General features: G+C 46.5%; 2 protein-coding genes across 3 annotated transcripts in view; both read right to left on the reverse strand.

The window, feature by feature from the left end:
* The window catches only part of LOC116941577 (uncharacterized), a 52,045-nt gene extending 44,162 nt beyond the window's left edge, over positions 1 to 7,883 (reverse strand). Inside the window, exons 1-5 of the mRNA XM_076069026.1 lie at positions 6,790 to 7,883; positions 5,480 to 5,985; positions 5,306 to 5,377; positions 3,042 to 3,995; positions 1,403 to 1,508 (exon numbers count right to left, since the gene is read on the reverse strand). Coding sequence (XP_075925141.1) covers positions 1,403 to 1,508; positions 3,042 to 3,995; positions 5,306 to 5,377; positions 5,480 to 5,984 — 1,637 coding nt within the window. The 5' untranslated portion in view covers position 5,985; positions 6,790 to 7,883. The remainder of the gene's footprint in view (positions 1 to 1,402; positions 1,509 to 3,041; positions 3,996 to 5,305; positions 5,378 to 5,479; positions 5,986 to 6,789) is intronic.
* Positions 7,884 to 13,112: 5,229 nt separating this feature from the next.
* Positions 13,113 to 20,649, reverse strand: LOC116942789 (uncharacterized). 2 transcript variants are annotated; one of them, XM_032955062.2, is made up of 4 exons: positions 20,158 to 20,649; positions 17,095 to 17,602; positions 16,931 to 17,002; positions 13,113 to 16,532 (listed from the first exon to the last, which is right to left on the reverse strand). In XM_032955062.2, the coding sequence occupies exons 2-4, from the start codon at positions 17,597 to 17,599 to the stop codon at positions 15,700 to 15,702; spliced, it is 1,410 nt and encodes a 469-aa protein (XP_032810953.2). In that variant the 5' UTR covers positions 17,600 to 17,602; positions 20,158 to 20,649; the 3' UTR covers positions 13,113 to 15,699. The 2 variants fall into 2 exon arrangements, with proteins under 2 accessions (XP_032810953.2, XP_032810942.2); XM_032955051.2 differs by having other exon boundaries at positions 20,108 to 20,646.
* Between the last annotated feature and the right edge of the window lie 5,841 nt (positions 20,650 to 26,490).

Consider the following 26,490-nt stretch of genomic DNA (forward strand, 5'->3'; position numbering starts at 1 on the left):
TAGAAGTGCTGGATCTGCAGCATTCATCTAGCGAGGAATAAGCAGGAAAGCGAGTGTGGAACAACGTGACGGATGGCAATGATGGGATTTAACTGCTCTGCCCTCTGTTGCAACGCAACCTCAAACACTTGTTTGGATTACTGCAATGCCTTGTTTGCTGGCGTTTCTAAAAGTGTTTTAAATAGACTACAATATAATATTTAAAAAAACTCTGCTGCCCAGGTTTTAACGAGATCTAAATCGGGTGACCATATTACTCCATTTCTTTCCTCCCTGCACTGGCTACCTGTAAGGAACAAAATCGACTTTAAGATTCCTCCACTGACATTCAAGGCCTCGGAATGATTTGCTCCTACATATCTCAAATATCTGCTCAAGTGTTATTATTCTACTCCAAAAACTAAGATTTGCTGATTCTGGCCTAAAGTCTATTCTATATTATTTAGGATTTATATATAATTTGAGTGTTTCCCCTTTATAGGGCGCGATATGAAAAACATAAATCAAGTTTTTTTCCAAAGAGAGGACTGCGTTGTTCTATGGGAGACAGAGCTTTTTGCAGCGAGGCACCGCGATTGTGGAATTCTCTTCCTCGGTCCATTAGGGAATATTGCGTCCGTTATTTTTTTTTAAATCACAACTTTGAGCTCTCCTGTTTTTTTTACGACAGGCTCTCTCAATAGTGTAAGGTTTACGTAAAGTGTTTAGCGGCCTTGTGCAAATTCCGCGATAGAACCAAGTTTATTCATTATTTTGTATGGTGGTCAACCATCCAAGCACTATCCAAGTTCAAACTTGCTTGGCTTCCCCAGATCTGATGAGATTGGGTTGTATTCCAGGTGACTTGGCCACATGCTTGTAATTGCCCAACGGGTTGTTGTAATTTTCAAGATTTCAGACCGCTACCCCTATGAACCATTAGCCAATCAAAGTGGCCTTTTCTGTGAGTTGGTGGAACCCAAGTACCACCCCTACCCAGGTGTACACTGTGACATTACAACTCCACGCACGTGGGCCATTCCCTATCATCGTCTTTACCGATTATGGTATAAATGTATGAAGGCTTCTACAAGGCTTGTGGATGCCCAACTGAACCAAGCAATGTGGACAGTAACCAGTGCCTTAAAATCAATGCCTACCCAACTGCTTCCCGTGCTGTCTCACACCATGTCCGCAGGGAGCCTCAAAGCCTCAACTGGGCACGCACGGATGATCGTGAAGCCCGAGCTGCCGACAGTACAAGCGAATATTCTTAGTTTTTTCGGTAAAGTCACGTTGAAGAGAAACAACAACGTGACTTTACCGTGACTTTACCGAAAAAACTAAGAATATGAATTACTGCAGTCACGAAAGCTTTAAATCAAAAGTACAAGCGAAGTCGCAGAACCCGTCAAGAGCTCACCTAAATCCCGGAAACAATTTTTGGTCGCGAGCGAAGGCTCGTGAAATCGCCGCGTTCAACGACCCCCGTGGAATGTTGACGAGCAGATCGCGTCCGAAATGGGCACCTACAAAAGGAAACGAATCGTTTCCGACACCACGCGCAAAAAAAACCGCCTCCTCAATGCACCGCACTCAAGCGCGTTGAGTACGTCACATGGGCACTGGCGCCCACCTCGCGCACAAATGGTAAACGAAGACGAGCCCCCAATTACGACCGTGGCTCCACGCCGCACCGCATACCATGAACCGTATGCTATATCGCTACCCCCACGCCGTGAAGGTACTCCACATTCTACTCCAGGCAATAGGCCAATCGTGTCCAGAAACCGTTACTGGGCGTCTACGTTCAGCCTGGAAAAATAAATACCGCACGGACGGCTAGGTTATACAACGGTTGCCGCTTATCATTTACTTGCGCGTGAAGATACGAGCGTGTCGCTACCTAGCCGCCAGTCATCTTAGTTCGATAACACTTGTCTGTCCTCTGACCTCCTGCCAGTGAGCCTTCAACACTTAAAGATACTTTAATAATACGCCCATAATGTAACGTAGCCTTAGTCTCGTCATTTGGTCATTTTCTGCGTCTAATTGACTCAAAGTCAACTATTTAGTCCACCCTTGGCTATTAAATGTTAATGTGGGGGGTGCCCAATTCAAAATCAGTTAACCGAGTAAATATTTTTAGTATACATCACCAAGTATAATTTTTGGTCTCTGCAATAACACTAACATATCTTATAGTCTGCATCTTCTTGCTTTGGTATTTGGTGGGTGGTCGTAGCCATTGTTACACTTGATGTTTGTTCATAGTCAACGTTAACCCAAAATAAATTTTAAAAATTGACAAATATTTCCATCACTAATTTCACTGACACAATCGAAAGGGGGCTGTGGCCTAACACATTCATCTCACCGTAGTAGTAATAATAATAATAATAAAAATCCCTGTTTTGAAGGTGTTCTTGAAAAGTCAATGGCACGAGGGTAGCCTAGTGGTCAGGAGAGCCTTGCAAGGGGGTCAAAGGCTCCATTTCTGCTGTAGCAGCTGGGTAGCTTGTCAAGGGAATTGACAAATCGCTTTCTCCGCTGTGATGGAGACAGGTGATAACCGCTCACTCATGTGTCCTATTGAAGCATCCGTAACACATCTCCCTTATGTTCCACTCCTCTGTCAAGTCAATGTTTTCAGTCTTTCTTTAAACCCTAAAGCATTGAGACCAATAAGGAACTTTTCCGCCTTATCAGTTCCCATCTTTGAAATCGAATTTCCGCACCTCCTGAAACAGTACAACGCGAAGCAGTCACCTGGGACTATAATCACAGTGGTTTGCATTCCATTCCCATAGAGATTGTATCTGATTTCTCTGGCTACTCTTCTCTCCATTAGTTGGCTGCTGCATTGTGTCTGTGTCAATATCATTAGGCCACAAATACTTTGCACCCAGCAAATCAAATGTGTCACTGGCCCCAATTCAGTTTGGGGGGGGGGAGGGGGAACCAACCTGCATCGATCCATCTTTCTCAATGTGTCTACCAGCCATGAGGCACTGGTCCCTCCATCCACTATATAACGTGCCATGTCAATTAAACCTATTTTTATTCCTTTGGTGTCAAGCCCTCTTCCCTCATGTGGGTTTTCCAGTGCTTCTTCAGTGAGTTGTCTTGCGCAAAGGCTTTGTCGCACATGCTGCACTGGTACGGCCTCTCGCCCGTGTGTATGCGGTTGTGCCGCGTCAGCGTCGCCGCGTGCGAGAACGCCTTGCCGCACACCTCACACCTGTACGGCTTCTCGCCCGTGTGCACCAGCTGGTGACGCTTCAAGTTGGGTGCGCGTGAGAAGGCCTGGTCGCACATGTTGCACTGGAACGGCTTCTCGCCCGTGTGCACGCGCCGGTGGTTCTTGAGGTGATCGGCCCGCAAGAAGGCCTGGCCGCACAACTCGCACTGGTGCAGCTTCTCGCCCGTGTGCAACCGCTCGTGATCCTTCAGCTGAGCGGCGCTCCAGTAGGATCTGCTGCACATGCCGCACTGGTAGGGCTTCTGCCTTGCGTGAACGAGCGCGTGAAACTTCTGCAGGTGCGGGGACTGCTGCAATACGGATTCGCCCGCGTGCACCTTCGAGCGGTGCCCAATGCCTCCGTAGCCTCGCACCGCGTAGCTGTACGCGTAGTAACCATGCGGGTTACCCCCCGCGTGCATGCGCTGGTGGCGCTTGAGAGTGCTGCTCTGCGAGAAGCCAAGTCCGCACTGCTCGCATCGATGTGGCATCTCCGCATTCTCCAAGCCGTGTGTGCTGTTCTGCTGCCCGTCGCTCCAACTCACAGCACTTTGATGGACTGATGCGTCTTCCGGCAGTGGCAGGGTTGCGTGCTCCATAACGGAAACAATAGCTGCTTTCTTTCTCTTCGCTTCGATGGATGCCTCGTGCTGCAGCAGCGGTGAGGACAGGCCAGCCTCGGCTTCATTCGTGAGGTTTGCTTGCTCGGCATGCTGCAGTGGGAAAACGGCTTGAACATCCATTCCAAATGCTTCCTCCGGGGCCCTGTTATCTACTGGACACAAAGTGGAAACTGTGAAGTTGTCATCTCTGTATCAGCTGCTCACTATAATTTACTTTCAATTAAAGTAGGCATTACGAGTTCTGTGTATTCAAAATTTAGTTTAGCAGCTGTCCACTGTTATACATCTCCTCTTCCTTCAATGTGTATTTTTCAGGGTCAGATGTGTTCTCTGTATGCTTTTTAACTTTCTTCTCATGTATGAATCGTGTGGTCTTTTTACCCCAGAGGATCCTGGCTAAGTTTTCACCGTAGGCAGCGACAATTGTGACGTGTTTCCCAAGTAAGTTATAAGAGTAAAAATTTTTTTAAAGGAAATTTGGACCATGACACCAGCTCACGATGCCCTGCTCCTTTCCGAATTGCATCACGGCATCTTTAGATTGAAAACTAATTTCTTTAGAACTCCTTTTTATGTTTAGTTTGTTGTCTTTCCCCCGCACCTCCGATTAGCGCGGTTGACTAGATACGGTGCGAAAGCAGTTCAACATACGTCAACTGTGCTGAAAAAGGGATGTATGTTATGCATCATCCACCCGCAGTAATGAACCAGGGTGGCCTGTCGCATTCAAACCGCGAACCTCTGCAACAAAAGGTTGTTGTTGCCGGGCTATGTCGCGCCTAAATATAAAGTGATGACAGAAAGAATCCTCATTACTACGAAAGAAAAATACACCACCGGGTCTCACCATCAACTTCCTCCTGCCAGATAGTTTCCATAACTCCGTCTCTCCAACTATTCGCAAGCTTGCTAAGAGTATAGAGGAAACGATCCAAAAGTCCTCCTGAAATTTCCAGCTGTCATCTACTCCCTAACAATAAAAAAATGCGAACACTGCAGCCTCTTCCTGCGATAAACCCGACCTGATTTTTCTCCCCTGCTCCAGAAGCACATGACAGTAATCATTTGTACAGAGGCCATTCGACCCGTGGTGTAAATTCCACAATTCTATAGTGGACTTTATATGTACGTTGAACTTCTTTTGCACCGTACGCAGCCAACTGTGCTAATCGGAGGTGCGGGGGACTTTTCATAAAGGGAACTTGAAAATGTAGTGAATATTCAAACAGGGAAAAGATATTACCACAGGTTTTCGTGGTTATACGTTATAGCTCTCCAATGTATTTTTGGGTGGTACCATGTGTTGTTCAGCATGTCTGGCGTTTCGTTTCAGGCGCTTCTAAAGCTCTCAGCATAGCGGAATGTGGGACATAATGCCGATTACGCAGTACAAATACGAAAAACATCAGAGAACTAGAGAATTTAATATTTTAATATTAGTTATTTAAACAAACAGCCATACCGTCAAATGATTCCACTTTAATGCTATGATTCATCTGGCCAGAGATGAAGCTGGACTCCGTGGGACGAGCATCTGATAAAAAGACAATCACAAACACAACACATCGGTAATTATTAACTCATGAATTAGGGGCAATGTGATTGCCAAGTGCGTTTGTATGTTAGATAATTATACCGCATTCTGAGAGATGTTCCTCTTCAGCTTTCATCGTAGCCTCAGGACCGTCCTCAGTGACAGGTAGAGTTGGGTCACCAGAGTAAATCCCAGTGTCGTCAATGCCTCCAAGCCTCCGCACAGAAAGCAGCAGTTCCCGGCTCAAGCCGCTGAACAGCGCGAGCAGCACGTCCACCAGGCCTCCCAGCGTCACGTCGCCAGGGGAGGAGGTGGCGCCGTCGTCCCAGCACGGCGTCCCAGCGTCTTGGTGCTCGGCGCCCCGCAGGGCCTTCACCACCTGCCGCAGCACGGCGTAGAAGCCGAAGGGCAGGCGGTCGCGCGCCGTGGCCAGCAGCTCGGCCCGCACGAGGCCGTCCCCGACGCAGGCGCGCAGGACCCCGTAGTCCCGGATGCCCAGCTCCGAGTCCATGGCCCGGGCCACCTCCGCGTTCACGCCCTGCGCCTCCAGCCACGCCGGGAAGTCCCCGCTTTGCTCCAGCACCGGGGTGGCCACCGCGCACGCCATGCTGATGGTACAGGATTCAAGCAGAGCGTGCACAGTACCAGACACAAAAACAGGGACAAGCATTGATTTGATGCTTCCTTGCCTGGAGAAATGCCACAAATTAGCATTTTTGACCAAGATATCAATAATGGGTTTCGTGCTATCCAGCTGTTGAATGTGTTTTCGAGTTGTATCGCGTGTTCAGCATGTTTTTCTCCATTTTTACTCCTCTTGATGAACAGAACAATTCAACACGTGGTACAACCCGAAGCCGCATCTAAGACCGGTATAGGACAAGCGTGAAAACCTACGCAGTAGGAAATCATACTTTCTAGTTTGATGCATTTTTCCCAACCCAAATACATTGTCCTACTCCCTGAACTGCCCTTATATTGTGATAAGTTCAAATTGAGTCGAGTTTATACCTTGAAAGCCACATGGTAGCACATCTCAAGCCACTGGAAATTTTCCAGAGCGCCGGTGAGACCGGAGTCGCTACATAAATCGTAGCCACAACGAAATAAAAAAAAACAGGTACTGTATATTCTTGGTTCTTTAGGTAAAGTCACGTAGAAGGGAAACAATAAAATAAAAAATATAAAACAATAAAATCCTCACGACGTTTCGACTGCAACACAGGCAATCGTCATCATCATCAGGTGTGAAAACCACAGCAAGAAAATTTGACATTTTTTTTCTTCAAATTTTCTTTTCTTTTCTGTATTATCGCGAAACTAAATCTGGCCTGGGGCTTGTCGTACGAGTGTATGAGCTGCCAAGAGCAAAACATAAAATCATATACCACAGAAACAAAAACGATTCTCACGTGAAGATGGAGTTCCAGATGTCACACGTCCGATGTCAATGTTCTTCGCAGCCGGGAACCAGCTAAAATGTTCACGCAGAAAGGAAACGTCTTTTTTTGTTTGTGTTTGTTAAAAAACAACAACAAAGTGTGATCGATACATCGTTCTTCGATTTAAAAATCATTGAAAGTCGGTGACACGCGTCCACACAGGCGCCTCGTGAAGAGCACGCGGAGCCCAATGAGAGGGGCCGGATGACACCTCGGTCCGAGACAAGTTATGGTTTGCCAAAAAGGTGATTTTTGTGTGTGTGTGTGTGTCCTAGCATCAATCGCGACCCATAGAAATCCCACGTCAAAGATTCGCGGAATGTTACCATCATCATTGTTATTATCAAGCTGCCGTGTGCATTTTCTGCAGAAGACGTAAACGGATCTTATTCGGTGTAAGCCGACGCAGTCAGCAGACCCAAGCTAACCCCCCCCAACCCCACCTCTCTCTCTCTCAAAATGCAGAAAGACGAGAGGGTGGTTGTGGATGTGGTGGTGATTGTGGCGGATTAATCAAGCTCCTGCTCGAGTGAACTCACCGTACCGTTACATATGTTCATATATATAAAAAAGAGTACACAGAAATTATCAAAGCTATTTTTTGTTTTGTTTCCAAGAGACGGATAAACGCGGTATATCGTCTGCGATTGCTAACGCAAAATTAACGTTGAAAAATAAAACACAAACACGTGTGTGGGTGTTACTTTAACGAGACACACAAAAAAACACGGAACAGCCAAAAAAGCGAGACTTCGAATTGCTCTTTCGGTAATTGAATTAAAAGCAACTTGGTTTCGAAACGGGTGGTTTTGTTTTTCTTAAACATTTATTTCATTGTAACATTTTTAATGTTTAAGGCCGACTGTGACACGGGGTGCTTGGGGAGCGGTGGCCACGAACGCCGATGGACGCGGCTTCTCCGCTTAACCAGCGCCGCCGATTCGCACGGTTGAGGGACCGTGGTCATTTGTCGCAGATTTCTTTTGCGTTTTCTCAAATCGAATACTGGTTACGGGTCCTGGCAGGGGACTAAACAAATACATTATCATCATGTCATACCTGTGAACACCCCCCTCCCCCCTATATGAGTGCCCTACCTTATCACGGACCAATTCAAACCTTATTGGTTACCCCGTGCCCTTATACATCTCAACGTTCATCCTATACACTACACTATACATTATACACTACACTATAAACTACACTATATCATATTTGCCAAGCCCCTTATATCAGTGCCCTACCTTATGACAGACCAATTCCGACCTTATTGGTGACCCGTGCCCTTATAAATCTCAACATTCATCCTAGAAAAGTCTCATTACTAGGGAGAAATACAAACAAATAAACACCTTTATTGCCGTATTGAAACGGATGTTCGCCGTATGGACCTGAAAACTACATTATCCTGTACAAGACTACGGGTAAACCGTATGGGTTGACAGGTATATCATGTTGATACAGTATATTATGTATTACAATTATTATTGCCATCATAAAATGAGCACCGTTTATTTATTCATAATATTACAAACATTTATTTAGTCTTAATAATGGCTATTTCTTTGGGTCTTTCGGTAAAGCCACGTGGATAGAAAAATAATTTAAAAAAATATCACGATGTTTCGATCGCAACACAAGCAATCGTCATCAGATGGAAAAAAATTATAGTGGGAGAGCTGCTGAGGCAGGATGTTATGTAGGTTTGAGATGGGTGTAGCCCAAGGGTAAGTGGGCGGGGCTAGAGATGAAATTTGCATGTCAATGTAAAATCGGAGAGCTGATATACCTCCACGATGACGAGGCTGTGGAGGTGGCAATTGCATTGTGAGAGATTAGCATGTCAATATAAGCGAACCACCGCAACGGTGGCTGTGCTAGTGAGACATTTAGCGGGTATGTAACTCAGAGAGTCGGAAATAACTGCTAACATCGGTAGGTAGGATGGAAACATCACAGCCAGTTATGACTCAAACTGGTTAATAACGTCTTTCCAATTATTGCTCAGTTTGTACCCATCTTCTCGGTTGAAATTGTGTCTGTGTTTATATATTTGGATGGCTTCATGAACAAATCCTTGTTGATAGCCAGTGGGTTTGCAGAGTACCTTCGTCTTGAAAAAATCTACTTCGTGTGTGCCCACAGCGTTGAAACAATGATCAGCCATGGCTGAGGTATTGGTCCTACCGTGTTTCAGATCTGCCTTATGTTCACGAACATGGTCCGAGACATGTCGCTTAGTTTCCCAAATGTAGCTACTGCTGCAGACACAGCTTAGTTTTTAGACACCGGAGTATTGCATGTCAGGGATCACATCCTCCATAGATGGGATCACATCACGAATGTTATGCACTGTGTTGAATCGAACCAGGATATTGTGTTTGCTCATGATTTTGAAAATATTTTTGGTAACCCCTGCTATGTATGGCAAGATGATGGTTTTGATTTGGTCCTCAGATGGTTCTTTCCCAACGGTTGGGTTGATGGCTTTACGGATTGTGTAGTCCGAATATCCATTCATCTTGAGGGCTTGGTGTACATGCTCCAGTTCACTAGCTAGGTGGTGATGGTCAGAAATACAATTAACTCTATGGTGTAGAGTTTTGATGAGGGAATTCTTCTGGGATGATGGTGGGAGTGAGGTTTTAGGTAGGCATCTGTATGGGTGGCTTTCCTGTAGACAGAGTGTCCCATTGAGCCATCTGGTCTCTTTTCAATTAACACATCCAAGAATGGTAACTTGCCATCTTTTTCCACCTCCATGGTGAATTTAATGGCTGGGTGTATGGAATTGATGTGGTTGAAGAATTGGCCCAGCGCTGGTAGGCCATGTGGCCAGATGACAAACGTGTCATCTACGTATCTCTTCCACAAGGAAGGACGTAGGGTGGATGCCTGGATGGCATCTGTCTCAAAATTTTCCATGAAAACATTGGCTACAACTGGGGATAAGGGTGAACCCATTGGGGTACCTTCAACCTGTTTGTAGAGTGTTCCATTCCAGGTGAAGTGTTGGTGAGGCAGGGTCTAACCAGGGCCGGTACATCAGCATTCAGTCCTTGTTGGACCAAATCTTCAATGATTGCAATGGTGTCAGGCACAGGAACTTTGGTAAACAAAGATACTACATCGAAACTGACAAGCAAATCACCTGGAGAGAGTGAGATGTCCTTACTTAGGGATACCAAGTGAGCTGAGTACAGCTGAGGTGGTCTTACCAGTGAATGGGTGTAGGGTCTCAGACAGAAATCGGGACAGTTTGTAGGTGGGTGAGTCAATGGTGGAGATGATAGGACGAAGGGGTATCCCTTCTTTATGGATTTTTGGTAAGCCATAAAATCTCGGTGGTCTAGCAGCAGGTTTTAAGGAAAGCCGCTTGGTTGGTTCGATAAAAGATGTCGAATCAGTGATGATATTTCATTAGACCTCCTTTGCCAGTACCAAAATGTAATAATAGGGTTTTTCCCCTTTTTTCTGGCAACAAAGCTGAAACCTTTTTACAAGGATTCATGTCTGCATTAACCACAATACCTGCAGTCAAAATGCAAACAAAAAACATACTATGATAATATATGCATTGTCCTTGAAACTGATTGGTCCACACCAAGGAACGGCTTTCTTTTAAGCCTTGACCCAATTGGTGCTCGACGCCTTTTGGCGTCATCTGGTCGAGCACCAATTGGGTCGAGGCTCAAAAGAAAGCCGTCCCTTGGTGTGGACCAATCAGTTTCAAGGACAATGCATATATTATCATAGTATTTTTTTGTTTGCATTTTGACTGCAGGTATTGTGGTTAATGCAGACATGAATCCTTGTAAAAAGGTTTCAGCTTTGTTGCCAGAAAAAAGGGGAAAAACCCTATTATTATAGTGATGATATTGTTGGTTTTCGTAACCAGGCAGTTGGTGGGATCTCTATTGATTTTGGTATAGCTGCCATCATTAGGTAGGTCCTGAATTTTGTTATTGTATGTGAGTTTGTTCATGATGACAGTGACATTGCCCTTTTCGGCTGAGAGGATGACTATGTCATCTCTCTTTTTTAGTTGAGAAAGCTCAACATCCTGTTTTAGCAGCTCTCCCGCTATGTTTTTGTTTCAACTGATGACGATTGCTTGTGTTGCGATCGAAACGTCGTGATATTTTTCTTATCTATCTACGTGGCTTTACCGAAAGACCCAAAGAATATGAATTCCTGTAGTCATGAAAGCTTTAAGTCAAGATTTAATCATGGCTGTTGATGTAGAGCAACTGTCACATTAAATTTATTTATTGAATAATTTTAGACGTGTTCTGCTCAAGCCCACTTACTTTCCGCACATCAATATACGATGCATCTAAACTTGCCTCTGTATTCTGATGCACGTGTACCTGATGAAAGGCATGCGGCGGTGGCGAGATGTTAACTACCTCACCTGGTGTATAGCAGATCGTGGGTTTGTTCCCAACCCTGATGCCTGTATATTTGGAGTTTGCGGTCTCTCTCTCTCTCCCCGTGTCCACGTGGATTTTTCTCTGGGTCTTCCGGTTTTCACCCTCCATGTAAATTTCCACATAAGCAACTTCGTCAGAGCTATCATTTGTGGTCAGGTCGCTTCTGAAAATAGAGCTACACAGCTCAGTGGGCCTTACCTGATCAAATAAAATAAAAAGCTTAGTTTTAAGTCGTATTGCAAGACGCCTCTGCAATGAAAAAAATATGGTAATATTCTTTACACGTTTGGGACAGGTACCAAACACTGACTTACCATCTGTCCTTCGTCAGGAGCTGAGACCCTTTGAATTCATGGCCAGAAGATAGTGCTTTATTATACATTATGTTTTGCAGCCATGTCAACGGGAGGGCTTCATGTGATCCACAAAAGCAGGTCATTGGTTGGTTCCAACACGAATGGTTTAAGTAAGGAAGCCATGTAGTTATGAATGTGTCTTATGCGTGAGGGGATCAGTGTAAGTACAGGGACTGCTTCACTTATGAACATTCGACTGAGAGATACGAATAAACCCGATCGGTATGTCCAGTTACCCGTTCGGACCGAGAGTCGTAAGTTCAACCGCCGCACAATAAATGGCGGTGGTTGCATCTACATCTGCAGAATATGTAGAACCAGTGGCATCTACATCTACAGGACATTAAACAACTTTTAAAGTCATTCTCCGTGTTTAGTGTACATGCCGTACATTTTTGGAATCGACGGGAATAAAGTTGGACTTACGAGCAAATCAACTTACAGACCTCTGGATCCTAACTCGTTCGTAAGTAGAGCAGTCCCTGTATGCATGTTGAACTTTGTGCTATCCCATGTGTTGCACTGGTTTCTTCAGGAACCCCGGTTTTCTCTCCAATGCAGATTATAAGTAACCATTATAAAACTGATACGAAACTTCTAACGCAGGATACTCCTTCAAAAGGGACTTGTATGTACGTTGAACTTCTTTCGCACCGCACGTAGCCAACCGTGCTAATTGGAGGTGTGGGGGAAGGAAACGAAACTAAACACAAAACGTTCTAAAGAAATTAGTTCTCAATCTAGATTTTAAAGTACAAAACTCCAGTGGCCTCCGAATATCGGACGGAAGAGCATTCCAGACGGCCACAGAAGCGCACTTGAAAGCACACGATGCAGCAACCGTCTTTGTTCCGGGGGTGCCTGGAGGCTGAGGGCAATTAGAAAACATTGTTACAGTATTTTCTTGGCCTCAAAATCATGTGATGCGTATCGTGTGGTTGTGAGGTATCTTTTTGTGTTAAGTTAAAAAGGTGTTGGAACTGCTCGGAGTTTGAAAACGTGCATGTTGTTGGAAATTCAAAGTATTTTTTTATTTATATAGGCTGGAAATGTGTGGGTCGTTGTCTTCGCTACGCGTGGTCTCTAATTGTCTCTGTGATTAGCACCGTTGGCTACGTACGGTGTGAAACAAGTTCAACATTATACAAGAAACGTGTTTTTGAGAGCAATATTGCGCATCGTGTGTGTCTGTGGTGGTGGAGTGTCTGTCTGTGGTTGGTGGTGGTTGTGGTGATAATGTATGGTGGCTGGTGAAATGGGTGGGAATTATGGAGTTATGTTGTTGGCCCATATTTTGGAATATTTGTGACACGTTTGGGGATGTTCAGATTGTGAACTGTTGTGGAAAACATTAAAAAAAAACCTGGAAAATATTGACGCTGATGCATCTTTTTGCCCACACCTCAAGTTCCTGTCTATTTATACCAGCGTATGTGTATTGAATATTTACAGTATTTACAAAGCAACTCACATTTCTCAGAGGCAATACACATGCGCCAATTCATCAAGATATTAACTTTAATCACAATATAGCACTCTCTATTGTCCACTTATATCCCAGCACAGTATCTAATATATTTGCATTGGTACCTGAGGTTTTATTTTATCAGACATTTCCTTACAACACTAATTCAATACGTAGATATTGGTAGCCAATACAGTACTACGATGCATAATGTTTTGGGGTTAGCCAACGTACATAATGATCTAACCAAATGTGCATCATTAAGAACCCTCCACCACCAGACATAGCAATTTTGCTGTGACGGTTTCCACGTGAAGACGGAAGCTTGTGTTGCCTCCGAAACGTCGTGATTTAATTTAGTTTTCATTTATTTTATTTTACCTACGTGACTTTACCGGAAAAAACAAAGAGTATGAATCCTTGCAGTCACGAAAGCTTCAAATCTAGAATAGCCTAACAAAGCAACTGTCACGTGTACAGGGGCGGGGGGGGGGTTGATGCGCCAATTATTGTTTCAGCTCACACCGGGTAAGTTGAAGAACAATCCTCACGAACAAAAAAAACTACAGAAATTGCAGTAAAACCTACGCTCGATCCGCGCGGGTTACGCTCTTGAAAACGCTCGCGAATGCAGAATTCGCAAATGCAGGAAACCTGGTTCCAATGGGAAAAACGGGGTTACGTTCCTGGTAAGAGCGAACATGGGGGAGGAAATGGTAAATGTTTAATAACAATTACTACAATAAATAATACCTTCTTAAGAACAATATATTTGTATTATTACTTTTGACGATGATGATTTGATGACGATGGAGGTGGTGGTGAGAAATTTAGGATGATGACTCCACGGGTGATGCAGCTAATTTTTTTATTTTAGCACTCGGGGGAGCATAAGCCGCGGCACTTTCCCCGCTTGCATTCGCGTTCTTTTGAATGGACCTCACGGTACACTCGTTTACACACCAAAATGTATAAACGAGTCGACTGTAAGTACGTATAAAGAAGTAACAAAAAACTAAATGCACAACAGCGAGTTTAGAACAGGATTTACTTAGAGACGGAGAGCAAAGCGGGCAGCCGAGGGGGCATGCCAAATCTTCTCGGACAGTTTCAAATGTTAATTTGTGCGCGCACCTCCTCGGTGTAGGTGGCCTAGCACTACGTACACCCGCTAATGCATTTAGCAACCCGCGAATATGCGACTATTGCGAACCCAGAATTCGCTATGCAACAACCCGCGAATATGCGAATGTTGCAAATCCAGAATTCGCGCATAGCGAGGTTTTTTTGTGTGTATATGTGTGTATATATATACACACACACACACACGACGTTTCATTCAAGACTCCGTCAAACATGATCAGGGTTCGCTATGTACGGTGCGAAAGAAGTTAAATGTAAATACGTACAAACAACATCAGGATAACATCCAGGAAGTCAGGAGTAACAATCAGGGAAGTCAGAACCGCTGACCGTATCACCTGGGTGTCATGACCTCACACGAACAACCAATCTGATTCATAATAGTTATTAGGTCAATATCTGATTTAAATAGTTACAAGATTAATGTTAGAAACTTGGTGGAAACATTGACCCAAAACCCAAGCGGATCTCATCTTAAAGACAAGTGTCCATATTTGTATTCCCTGGTGCTCCGATGCAAGTTTGTGGCTTCCTTCACGAGGAACGTTACGGTTGAGCAGATCAATATAGAACTCCAGTGATATCACTGCAACTTCACTACCACACACGTTAATTAATAAGTAAAATTCATTGATGTCATGAAAGCAATGTGAATATGCACTTGACCTCAAAGCCTTAGGACTGATTCTTCATATTCAGGTAAAACAGCCCCAGAAATATTAGACCTCCGTCCATCCCTCCAGCCATCAAAACTTTGTTTCAATAGTATAGTATAAAAAGTACTCATCGTGGAACACAGTCCCCCCCCCCCCTCTTCTCACAGAGGCCCTTAAAGAATGAGGTTGAGCAAAGGCTTTGTTACACACAGCACACTGGTATTTCTCCTCCATAACGCAAGAAGCGGTGAGCCTTGAGATCGCTGATATCTGAGAAGGCTTCATCACAGACGCTGCACTGGTACGGCCTCCCACCCGTGTGTACGCGCTTGCATTGAATTAGCCGTCGCCGTGTGCGACAAGGCATTTAACCCTTCCCCGTTCCCAGATTTCTGCAAGTTGCAGGGTGGGTGCCCCGTTGACCTCCGAATCTCGGGACACGCAACCGGTTCAGCGTTAATTCTATTTAGAGAGGCATAGCGCCGTTGTTTTAAAGACACTGTAGATACTGCAGAAAACCGTAGCGACACGACTACACTCTATGATAGCTGGCACCAAACTGTGCTACACACCCTCCCGCATGGCCTTGTGGGAGCCTCGGTACCAATAAATACAATTTTACTTTACTTTTCTTCTGGTTTTGTTTTGACGATATACAAGTTCGTCATCGGAACAGAATAGGAAGGAAAAACTGATGATGGACACGCATGTGATCGGAACGGGAAAGGGTTAAGGATAACGCGCAGTTGAGGACAAAGAGAAAATGGGCAGGACTCGGTGACTGCCCAACGACCTCTGACCCCCCACCCCCTCTTCTCTTTCAGATCTCACTGCTTCGCTTTGAAATGCTGGCCCTGGTGCCGCTGGCAGTTGGTGCGCTGGGAGAACGCTTTGCCGCACACCTCGCACTTGTACGGCTTCTCTCCCGTGTGCACCATCTGGTGACGTTTGAGTGTGGTGGCGCGCGAAAAGGCCTGGCCGCACATCATGCACTCGTACAACCTCTCGGCCATGTGCACGCGTCGGTGGTCTTTCAGGTGATCGGCCCGTGAGAAGGCTTGCTCACAAACGTCGCACTGGTGCAGATTCTCGCCCTTTCGTATGCACTCATGATCCTCCAACTGAAAGGCACTCGTGTAGACTCTGCTGCAAATCCCGCACTGATAGGGCCTCCCCCTCTCGTGATCAAACACGTGACAATTCCGCTGGGGATCCTGCAAGACGGACTTGTCCAATTGACGTAGGCACTGCTTGTCGGTCATGCGCATCTTCGAGTGGTGCTCGATGTCTCTGTAGCCCCGCGTCATTTGACACTGGTGGCGCTTCAGAGTGCCGCTATGTGAAAAGCTGCATCCGCATTGATCACAGAGATGCAGCATTTTTCCAGGCTCCGAACCATGTTTGCTGTTTGGCTGCTGCTCCATATTCAAGCTCACAGCACTCTGACAGGTTGATCTTCCATCGTGCAGCGGCAGGGGTGTGCAATCGGTACCAGTAACGGAATCTGCACTTTCTCTCTTCACTTTGGCAGTCGCCTCATGCTGCAGCGATGAAGATGCGTCAGGCTCGGCAGCCGTGGCGAGGCTTACTTGCTCGGGCTCCGGCGAGGTCACACTTTGAATGGCGATTTCAAAAACCTCCTCAGGAACTCCGCTACTTGCTGAACAGAAACAAAGCAAACATTGTAAAGCTCCACTACCCATATTGAATGCGTATTAATTATATGGGGTACCTGCTAATTAAGGTGAATACAGGGATAATGCACGCAAATCTCATGTGCAAATGTGTGCTACTTTTCAGTTTAAAAGCATAACTTTTTTTTAAATGACAAAGCCAAATCTAAATTTTATTTTGTACTTATTTGATCCCACCTAAAACCATAAAATCCCCCTTCATCAATTTCACAGTCCTTGATTCCATCGATCAATCTCAACTGGTGTAATCTCCAATTCACTTGTTTGGCAACACTAAACCTTGTCATATCCAACTTATACATGTCGTGATTGTGTAGGGAGGTCAACGGATAATGCTATCTTGGAATACCATGTTAATCCTCACCATCACGGGCCTCCACTTTAATCCTCCGACTCATCTGGGTGGAGCCGAAGGTGGATTCTGTGGAAGGAGTATCTGAAAGAAATAAAAAATTCAGACACATCTAACACACACGTAAGAGATCATGTTAATAGCAACTACATTAAGTGTGTTCACTTTTTTTTTACCACATTCTGAGACGTGTTCCTGCTCCACTTTCATCGCAATCTCAGGACTTCCATCATTGGCCGTTTGATTGAGGCCCTCAATGCAGGTCCCGGCAGCATCCATGACTCCCAGCCTCTGCACGGACAGCAGCAGCTCCCGGCTCAAGCCGCTCAACAGCGCGAGAAGCACCTCCACCAGGCCTCCCAGGGTCACGTCGCCAGGGGAGGAAGCGGCGGCGGCGTCCCAGCACGGCGTCCCAGCGTCGTGGTGCTCGGCGCCCCGCAGGGCCTTCACCACCTGCCGCAGCACGGCGTAGAAGCCGAAGGGCAGGCGGTCGCGCGCCGCGGCCAGCAGCTCGGCCCGCACGAGGCCGTCCCCGACGCAGGCGCGCAGGACCCCGTAGTCCCGGATGCCCAGCTCGGAGTCCATGGCCCGGGCCACCTCCGCGTTCACGCCCTGCGCCTCCAGCCATGCCGGGAAGTCTCCACTCGGCTCCAGCACCGGGGTGGCCACCGCGCACGCCATATCCTGGTGGGGTGTGGAGGACATTCGATAGACACAGCGCTCAGTGTTGTACACAACAGTTGATTCTAAAGCTGTCAGTTGGCTATGTATGGTGCGAAAGAAGTTCAACATTCATACATACACTTCCTCTTCGAAGAATTAAGGCCTCGAAATTCGGTTAAAGGTGCGGTCCTTAAATTTTCTCTTCAAGCCACTGCTAGCAGAAGGGCCTCCACTAGAGACAGCTCTGGGGAGCCACTCCAGAGGATGTTTGGTCTACTCCAATGGCCAGATGTCTTGGAAGAGATGGCAGTAACCACCCACACTGTGCCCCACCGCACGCGACCTACAGCATTTATAGAATAGCGGTGAACCCATTATATAAACGAAACGATTTTTTTTGACCGAATTCGCGAGCACAAATCAGATTTGAAACACGGCAGAACGAATTATTCTGCCGTAGTGATCACGATATAGTGTTCTCCGATACCAAGGTCCTTTGCAAACCCACAGGTTATCATCAGAGATTTGTCCACGAGGAAATTCAGATTTACAAACACAGACACAATTTCAACCGAGAAGATGGTTTCAAATTAAGCAATCATTGGAAACATGTGCTAAATCATACCAAACATTAAACTAATTTTCAATGGTACAGTATATTTATCCAAGTAGTGATATACCAAACTTTCACGGCAGCTTATTTCCCTTCAAAACAACGTTTGCATTGTCAAATTCCCCCCCCCCCCCCGTGTTAAGTGTTCTATCAGCACTTTAAGTGTTCTATCAGCACTTTATGCTAACTCCTTTATCAAAGCGTTTGGTTTCCTCCCACACAGCTTAAAGGACGCGACCTGGCTTGACTTTCTTAATTCCAACGCTGTCTTCGTGACAGCACAGTCCCTTCACCTGATGAAGGCCACTTGTGTTGTGGCCGAAACGTCGTGATTTTTGTTGTTTTATTTTTTACCTACGTGACTTTACCGAATAGAACCAAAGAGTAAAGAAACGATTTTTTTATTACCAGATAAGCCCCACTGAGCTGTATGGCTCTTTTTCAGAAGCGACCTGGCCACAAATGATAGCTCAACGTAGTGGCTTATCATCGTGTGGAAATGTGTATCGTGGCCGAAAACTCCAAAAAATCCACGCGACCACGGGGAAAAGAGAGAGAGACACGCAAACTTCAAATATACAACAGGCGTCGGGGTCGGCGATCGAACCCACGACCAACTGCTTACCAATTGAGGTAGTTAACATCCGGCCACCGTGGCACACAACAGAGACACACACACACAACACAGACACACACACAACAGAGACACACACACAACACAAAAACACACAACAGAGACACACACAACACACACATACACAACACAGACACACACAGACACAACAGAGACACACACACAGACAGACACACACCACACACACAACAGAGACACACAGACACACACCACACACACAACAGAGACACACACACAACAGAGACACACACACAGACACACACCTCACACATAACAGAGACACACACACAACAGAGACACACACACACACAACAGAGACACACACACACAGACACACACACACAACAGAGACACACAACAGAGACACACACACACAACAGAGACACACACACACAACATAGACACACAGACACACACCACACACACAACACAGACACACAGACAGACACACACACACAACAGAGACACACACCAGAGACACACACACAACAGACACACACCACACACACAACAGAGACACACACACACACAACAGAGACACACACAACAGAGACACACACAACAGAGACACACACACACACAACAGAGACACACACATCAGACACACACACAACAGAGACACACACAACAGACACACACAACACACACACACCAGAGACACACAACAGAGACACACACACAACACACACAACAAAGACACACACACAACACAGACACACACAACAGAGACACACACACACCAGAGACACGCAACACAGACACACACAACAGAGACACACAACACACACCAGAGACACACAACACAGACACACACAACAGAGACACACACACCACACAATAGAGACACACACAACACACAACAGACACACACACAACAGAGACACACACAACACACAACAGAGACACACACACAACAGAGACACACACACAGACACACAACACACAACAGAGACACACACAACAGAGACACACACAACAGAGACACACACACAACACACACCAGAGACACACAACACAGACACACACAACAGAGACAAACACACCACACAACAGAGACACACACAACACACAACAGAGACACACACACAACAGAGACACACACACAACAGACACACACAACAGAGACACACACAACACACAACAGAGACACACACACCAGAGACACACACACACCAGAGACACACAGACACACACAACAGAGACACACACACACCACACAACAGAGACACACACACAACACACAAAAGATACACACACACAGACACACACACATGCTCGCCTTCTAGAGGAGTCTCCTTCAAGACAACATCGTTGCCGTGTGCCACCTACGGCCCGGCGATGTTCGAACCACAGCGAGCGAGGTGGTGGAGGTGATGGTGGTGGTGGTGGGGGGGTCTCCCACACGGAGAATTTACGAGAATCAAAGTGAAGGAACGAAAGAACGTCGCCGATTGTCACTCTCCGGCTAAAGCCGTCAGTGTAGGAAGAAGAAGAAGACTACGCGGGGCTAGGGGAGGTAGCAGCGGCGGGGAGCAGGGACTGCGGCGATTTTGCAAGATGAGACGTTGTTTATTTATTTTACCACGTGGGGATGTGGCTTGCGCACCGAGTCAGAGCTGTTAATCCATTTGTATCGGTGCCATTACCTTGTTACAGAGCAATTCAGACCTTATTGGTCACCCGGTGCCCCTCATGAATGTCAACGTTCATCCTATACAATACACTATACACTACATTATACACTACACTATACACTACACTATACCATACCTGTCAACCCACTCGTCAGGGCCCTATCTTATTACAGATCAATTCAGACCTCATTGGTCACCCGGTGCCCCTTATAAATGTCAACGTTCATCCTATACAATACACTATACACTACATTATACACTACACTATACACTACACTATACCATACCTGTCAACCCACTCGTCAGGGCCCTATCTTATTACAGAGCAATTCAGACCTTATTGATCACCCCGTGCCCCTTCTAAATCTCAACGTTCATCCTATACACTGCACTATAAACTACACTATACACTACGCGACATTATACACTACACTATACCTGTCAACCCACGTATCAGTGCCTACCTTATTACAGACTGTATTGGTCACCCCATGCCCCTTCTAAATCTCAACGTTCACCCTCCAAAGTCCCATCACAAGGGAGAAACACAAACAAATAGACAAAACACGTTTGCCGTAGTGAAACGACTGTACACTAAAACTCAATTTCCCTGTACAAAGAATACGGGATAAACCGTATGGGTTTACAGGTATGCTGAGTTATTAATTTAAGTGTAAAATCCGTGTTATATCTACGGGAAACTTTGTTTGGCAGTATCACAAATTACGGGGGTAAATTCTGACTTTGCACTTTCTAAGCAATAAAACGGGTGTTTGAGATGTTCAAACACCTAATGGATACCTATGGCATGGCGTCAAGTCTGCATTAACTTGTGGCGATTTGTAAGCTGAGATATTAATTATTCTTTTATCACGGGCAAGACCCCGTGGCTCCAAAGTCAGAGGCACTGAAGTTGGGACCGTCATTTATGCACACTAAGTTATTCATTTAAGTATATCCTTGTTTTACGTATCGGATTTTTTTGCCAGTGTCAAAAATTAGGTGGACGTGGAAATAGGAATTCGAATTTACATTAAGGAATAAAACAGGTGTTTAAGATGTTCAAACAATAAATAGATACCTATTGCATGGCGTCAAGTTTACATTATGATGAACCACACATACAGTGAGGGAAAAAAGTATTTGATCCCCTGCTGATTTTGTACGTTTTCCCACTGACAAAGAAATGATCAGTCTATAATTTTAATGATAGGTTTATTTGAACAGTGAGAGACAGAATAACAACAAAATCTAAAGAAACGCATGTAAAAGATGTTATAAAATGATTTGCATTTTAATTATGGAAATAAGTATTTGACCCCCTCTCAAGTAGAAAGATTTCTGGCTCCCAGGTGTCTTTTATACAGGTAACAAGCTGAGATTAGGAGCACACTCTGAAAGGGAGTGCTCCTAATCTCAGCTTGTTACCTGTATAAAGGACACCTGTACACAGAAGCAATCAATCAATCAGATTCCAAACTCTCCACCATGGCCAAGACCAAAGAGCTCTCCAAGGATGTCAGGGACAAGATTGTAGACCTACACAAGGCTGGAATGGGCTACAAGATCATTGCCAAGCAGCTTGGTGAGGTGACAGCAGTTGGTGCGATTATTCGCAAATGGAAGAAACACAAAATAACTGTCAATCTCCCTCGGCCTGGGGCTCCAGGCAAGATCTCACCTCGTGGAGTTGCAATGATCATGAGAACGGTGAGGAATCAGCCCAGAACTACACGGGAGGATCTTGTCAATGATCTCAAGGCAGCTGGGACCATAGTCACCAAGAAAACAATTGGTAACACACTACGCCGTGAAGAACTGAAATCCTGCAGCGCCCGCAAGGTCCCCCTGCTCAAGAAAGCACATATACATGCCCGTCTGAAATTTGCCAATGAACATCTGAATGATTCAGAGGACAACTGGGTGACAGTGTTGTGGTCAGATGAGACCAAAATGGAGCTCTTTGGAATCAACTCAACTCGCCCCGTTTGGAGGAGCAGGAATGCTGCCTATGACCCCAAGAACACCATCCCCACCGTCAAACATGGAGGTGGAAACATTATGCTTTGGGGGTGTTTTTTTCCGTTAAGGGGACAGGACAATTTCACCGCATCAAAGGGACGATGGACGGGGCCATGTACCGTAAAATCTTGGGTGAAAACCTCCTTCCCTCAGCCAGGGCATTGAAAATGGGTCGTGGATGGGTATTCCAGCATGACAATGCCCCAAAACACACGGCCAAGGCAACAAAGGAGTGGCTCAAGAAGAAGCACATTAAGGTCCTGGAGTGGCCTAGCCAGTCTCCAGACCTTAATCCCATAGAAAATCTGTTGCGGGAGCTGAAGGTTCGAGTTGCCAAACGTCAGTCTCGAAACCTTAATGACTTGGAGATCTGCAAAGAGGAGTGGGACAAAATCCCTCCTGAGATGTGTGCAAACCTGGTGGCCAACTACAAGAAACGTCTGACCTCTGTGATTGGCAACAAGGGTTTTGCCACCAAGTACTAAGTCATGTTTTGCAGAGGGGTCAAATACTTATTTCCCTCATTAAAATGCAAATCAATTTATAACATTTTTGACATGCGTTTTTATGGTTTTTTCTTGTTATTCTGTCTCTCACTGTTCAAATAAACCTACCATTAAAATTATAGACTGATCATTTCTTTGTCAGTGGGCAAACGTACAAAATCAGCAGGGGATCAAATACTTTTTTCCCTCACTGTACATACGTGTGGCAAAACATAGATGCTCTGATAATATAATCCATTTAAAACAAAACCTTTGTCAATCCACTGACGAATCTGGGTCTCCGCCACGTCAGTCGTGGGGGTTGTTTGACCATACTTCGCCCTTCTGGTCAGTGCGGCTGGTGAAGGGGTGTTCACCATTGCCGGCAATCGAAGCTTGGGTTGCGGGTTCCACGGTGCAGTGCGCTAACCACTGTGCCACTGCTCCTTTGTCTTGCGCTTGTCACATTTTTTTCTCATCATGGGAACCTGCTGGTGTGATCGGGTGAGATGCAGTCCATGGTGCCGGAGGGGGCACAACCGATGCATCTGCCAGTCATCTCAAGTCAGCCAACTCATGTAGAGAGAGTGAGACGTCTACTAGTGGGGGGAGCCAGGTAGAAGGAGGGTAAGTAGAGAGAGTGAGACGTCTACTAGTGGGGGGAGCCAGGTAGAAGGAGGGTAAGTAGAGAGAGTGAGACGTCTACTAGTGGGGGGAGCCAGGTAGAAGGAGGGTAAGTAGAGAGAGTGAGACGTCTACTAGTGGGGGGAGCCAGGTAGGAGGGTAAATAGAGAGAGTGAGACGTCTACTTGTGGTTGGGGAGCCAGGTAGGAGGAGGGTAAGGAGACTGAGTGAGACGTCTACTAGTGGGGGGGGAGCCAGGTAGAAGGAGGGTAAGTAGAGAGAGTGAGACGTCTACTAGTGGGGGGGAGCCAGGTAGAAGGGGGGTAAGTAGAGAGAGTGAGACGTCTACTAGTGGGGGGAGCCAGGTAGAGGGTAAGTAGAGAGAGTGAGACGTCTACTAGTGGGGGGAACCAGGTAGAAGGAGGCTGAGTAGAGAGAGTGAGACGTCTACTAGTGGGGGGAGCCAGGTAGGAGGAGGGTAAGTAGAGAGAGTGAAACGTCTACTAGTGGGGGGAACCAGGTAGGAGGCTAAGTAGAGAGAGTGAGACGTCTACTAGTGGGGGGAGGCAGGTAGAGGGTAAGTAGAGAGAGTGAGACGTCTACTAGTGGGGGGAACCAGGTAGAAGGAGGCTGAGTAGAGAGAGTGAGACGTCTACTAGCGGGGGGAGCCAGGTAGGAGGAGGGTAAGTAGAGAGAGTGAAACGTCTACTAGTGGGGGGAACCAGGTAGGAGGGTAAGTAGAGAGAGTGAGATGTCTACTAGTGGGGGGAGCCAGGTAGAAGGGGGGTAAGTAGAGAGAGTGAAACGTCTACTAGTGGGGGGAACCAGGTAGGAGGCTAAGTAGAGAGAGTGAGACGTCTACTAGTGGGGGGAGCCAGGTAGAAGGAGGGTAAGTAGAGAGAGTGAAACGTCTACTAGTGGGGGGAGCCAGGTAGGAGGAGGGTAAGTAGAGAGAGTGAGACGTCTACTAGTGGGGGGGAGCCAGGTAGAAGGGGGTAAGTAGAGAGAGTGAGATGTCTACTAGTGGGGGGAGGCAGGTAGAAGGAGGGTAAGTAGAGAGAGTGAGACGTCTACTAGTGGGGGGGGGGGGCAGGTAGAGGGTAAGTAGAGAGAATGAGACGTCTACTAGTGGGGGGAGCCAGGTAGAAGGAGGGTAAGTAGAGAGAGTGAGACGTCTACTAGTAGGGGGAGCCAGGTAGAAGGAGGGTAAGTAGAGAGAGTGAGACGTCTACTAGTGGGGGGGAGCCAGGTAGGAGGGGGGTAAGTAGAGATAGTGAGACGTCTACTAGTGGGGCGAGCCAGGTAGAAGGAGGAAAGCCAGGTAAAAGGGAGAGGCCCGGGCTAAGGGGATAAAAGGTGAACCTGGATGGAAGGGGAGGGGTCAGCAAGAAAGGGGAGTGAGAGAGAGGAGCCAGGGAGCAGGGAGAAGGGCTCCTGGGACAGAGAGACAAAGGAGGCTACGGGTGGATGAGTACGGGGTAGCCTGGACGAAGGTCGAGGGAGTCGGGAGAGAGGGCTAAGAGACAGGGAGTAGTGGGTACTCGCGACGGAACGAAGAGTGTTTGATGTTGGTGTGAATAAACGGCAAGCAGCCCTGAATATTCGACCTGGTCTCCGTCTGAGTCTGCAATCCCACCGGGCATTTTGAAGCACGACTCTACACGTGGATTGGATAGTTACAGTATTCATTAAGCAAGCAACTCGCGTTACTCAGAGGCAATACACATCAAGCGGTTAATCCAGACATTAACTTTAATCACAGTACAGTACTCCCTGCTCAAAAGTACAACATGTATTTTTTCATGTTTTCACATTTTATTGCCCAATTACATCCCTGGCCCATGTCTCTCTTTCAAGACACTGCACGGCAACACCAAGAGAAACATAAACTTGATGGTAACAGTAACCCCAAACCCAATACACCACCACTGCGTCACTTCCCCGTCCACCCTCACTGTTTTCTGTCTTCATATGAAAATTTATTTGCTCAGTGTGGGAGGAAAACAATTGGAATGTGACATTTTGTCCCGAGAACGAAAACTCATGTGGGGTTCTCACTCATTATCTGGGAATGCCCCAATCACCTGGAATGCCATCGCTTCCAAAAATGTCTTGGTTACTCTTCCATCACAATCACAATTTGATGCCGAGCTATCGATTCATAACCATACTTGCAGCTACATTCAACATCATTATATCCTTGCCTGCTTTTATGGCAGTACAACAGTCACCCTATCTACGTGTAACGTTTCTGTAACTTAATAGTAATTGCACCACGATCAGTCTAAAACGAATCGATTTTACTCTTGCCTTTGATACGATACACATTGTGGTAGGTAATTGTTGGGCGTTATACGCTGGCCACCACTTTGGTTGAGCTGGTACTCCAGCCAGGGACCACCAGGGGGCAACAGCGAGTCCGGACTTTGACATGCAGGACTCGTGGGTCAGGCATCCCGGGGGTACAGTTGGGAACCAGATGGGGACACCCCAGGGCCCCCGGTGGGGGGGGATTGCGCAACAATCCAGGTCCATAGAGAAGGTTCCAAATGGTGGGCGTGGCCAGGAGCGGGGTGACTCTGGGAGCCCCATAAAAGCCGGACCCCCAGAGCGGCTGAGCTCAGTTCGCCTCAAGCTGAAGAACCCGAAGCCGCCTGAAGATAGGACCCTGGACCCCAAGCCCCGACGTCCTTCTAAGGGCCGGGGTTCAGTGAGGCCAGTGGTCAATAGGCTAGGACCCTGAGGATCCCTCAACCCGACGTCCTTCTATGGGCCGGGTCTGGATGGGCCAGGGTCGGGCCTCATACCTTGGCTGGGTCGAGTCAGCCTCCCCTAGGTCCAGCTAGCCGGAGGTCTAGGATACACTAGCCCAGACATGGGCAAAGTTACGCCCGTTG

Source organism: Petromyzon marinus, chromosome 1, assembly GCF_048934315.1.
Source record: "Petromyzon marinus isolate PM22_M1 ecotype Great Lakes invasive population chromosome 1, UKy_Petmar_22M1.pri1.0, whole genome shotgun sequence".
NCBI lineage: Eukaryota > Metazoa > Chordata > Hyperoartia > Petromyzontiformes > Petromyzontidae > Petromyzon > Petromyzon marinus.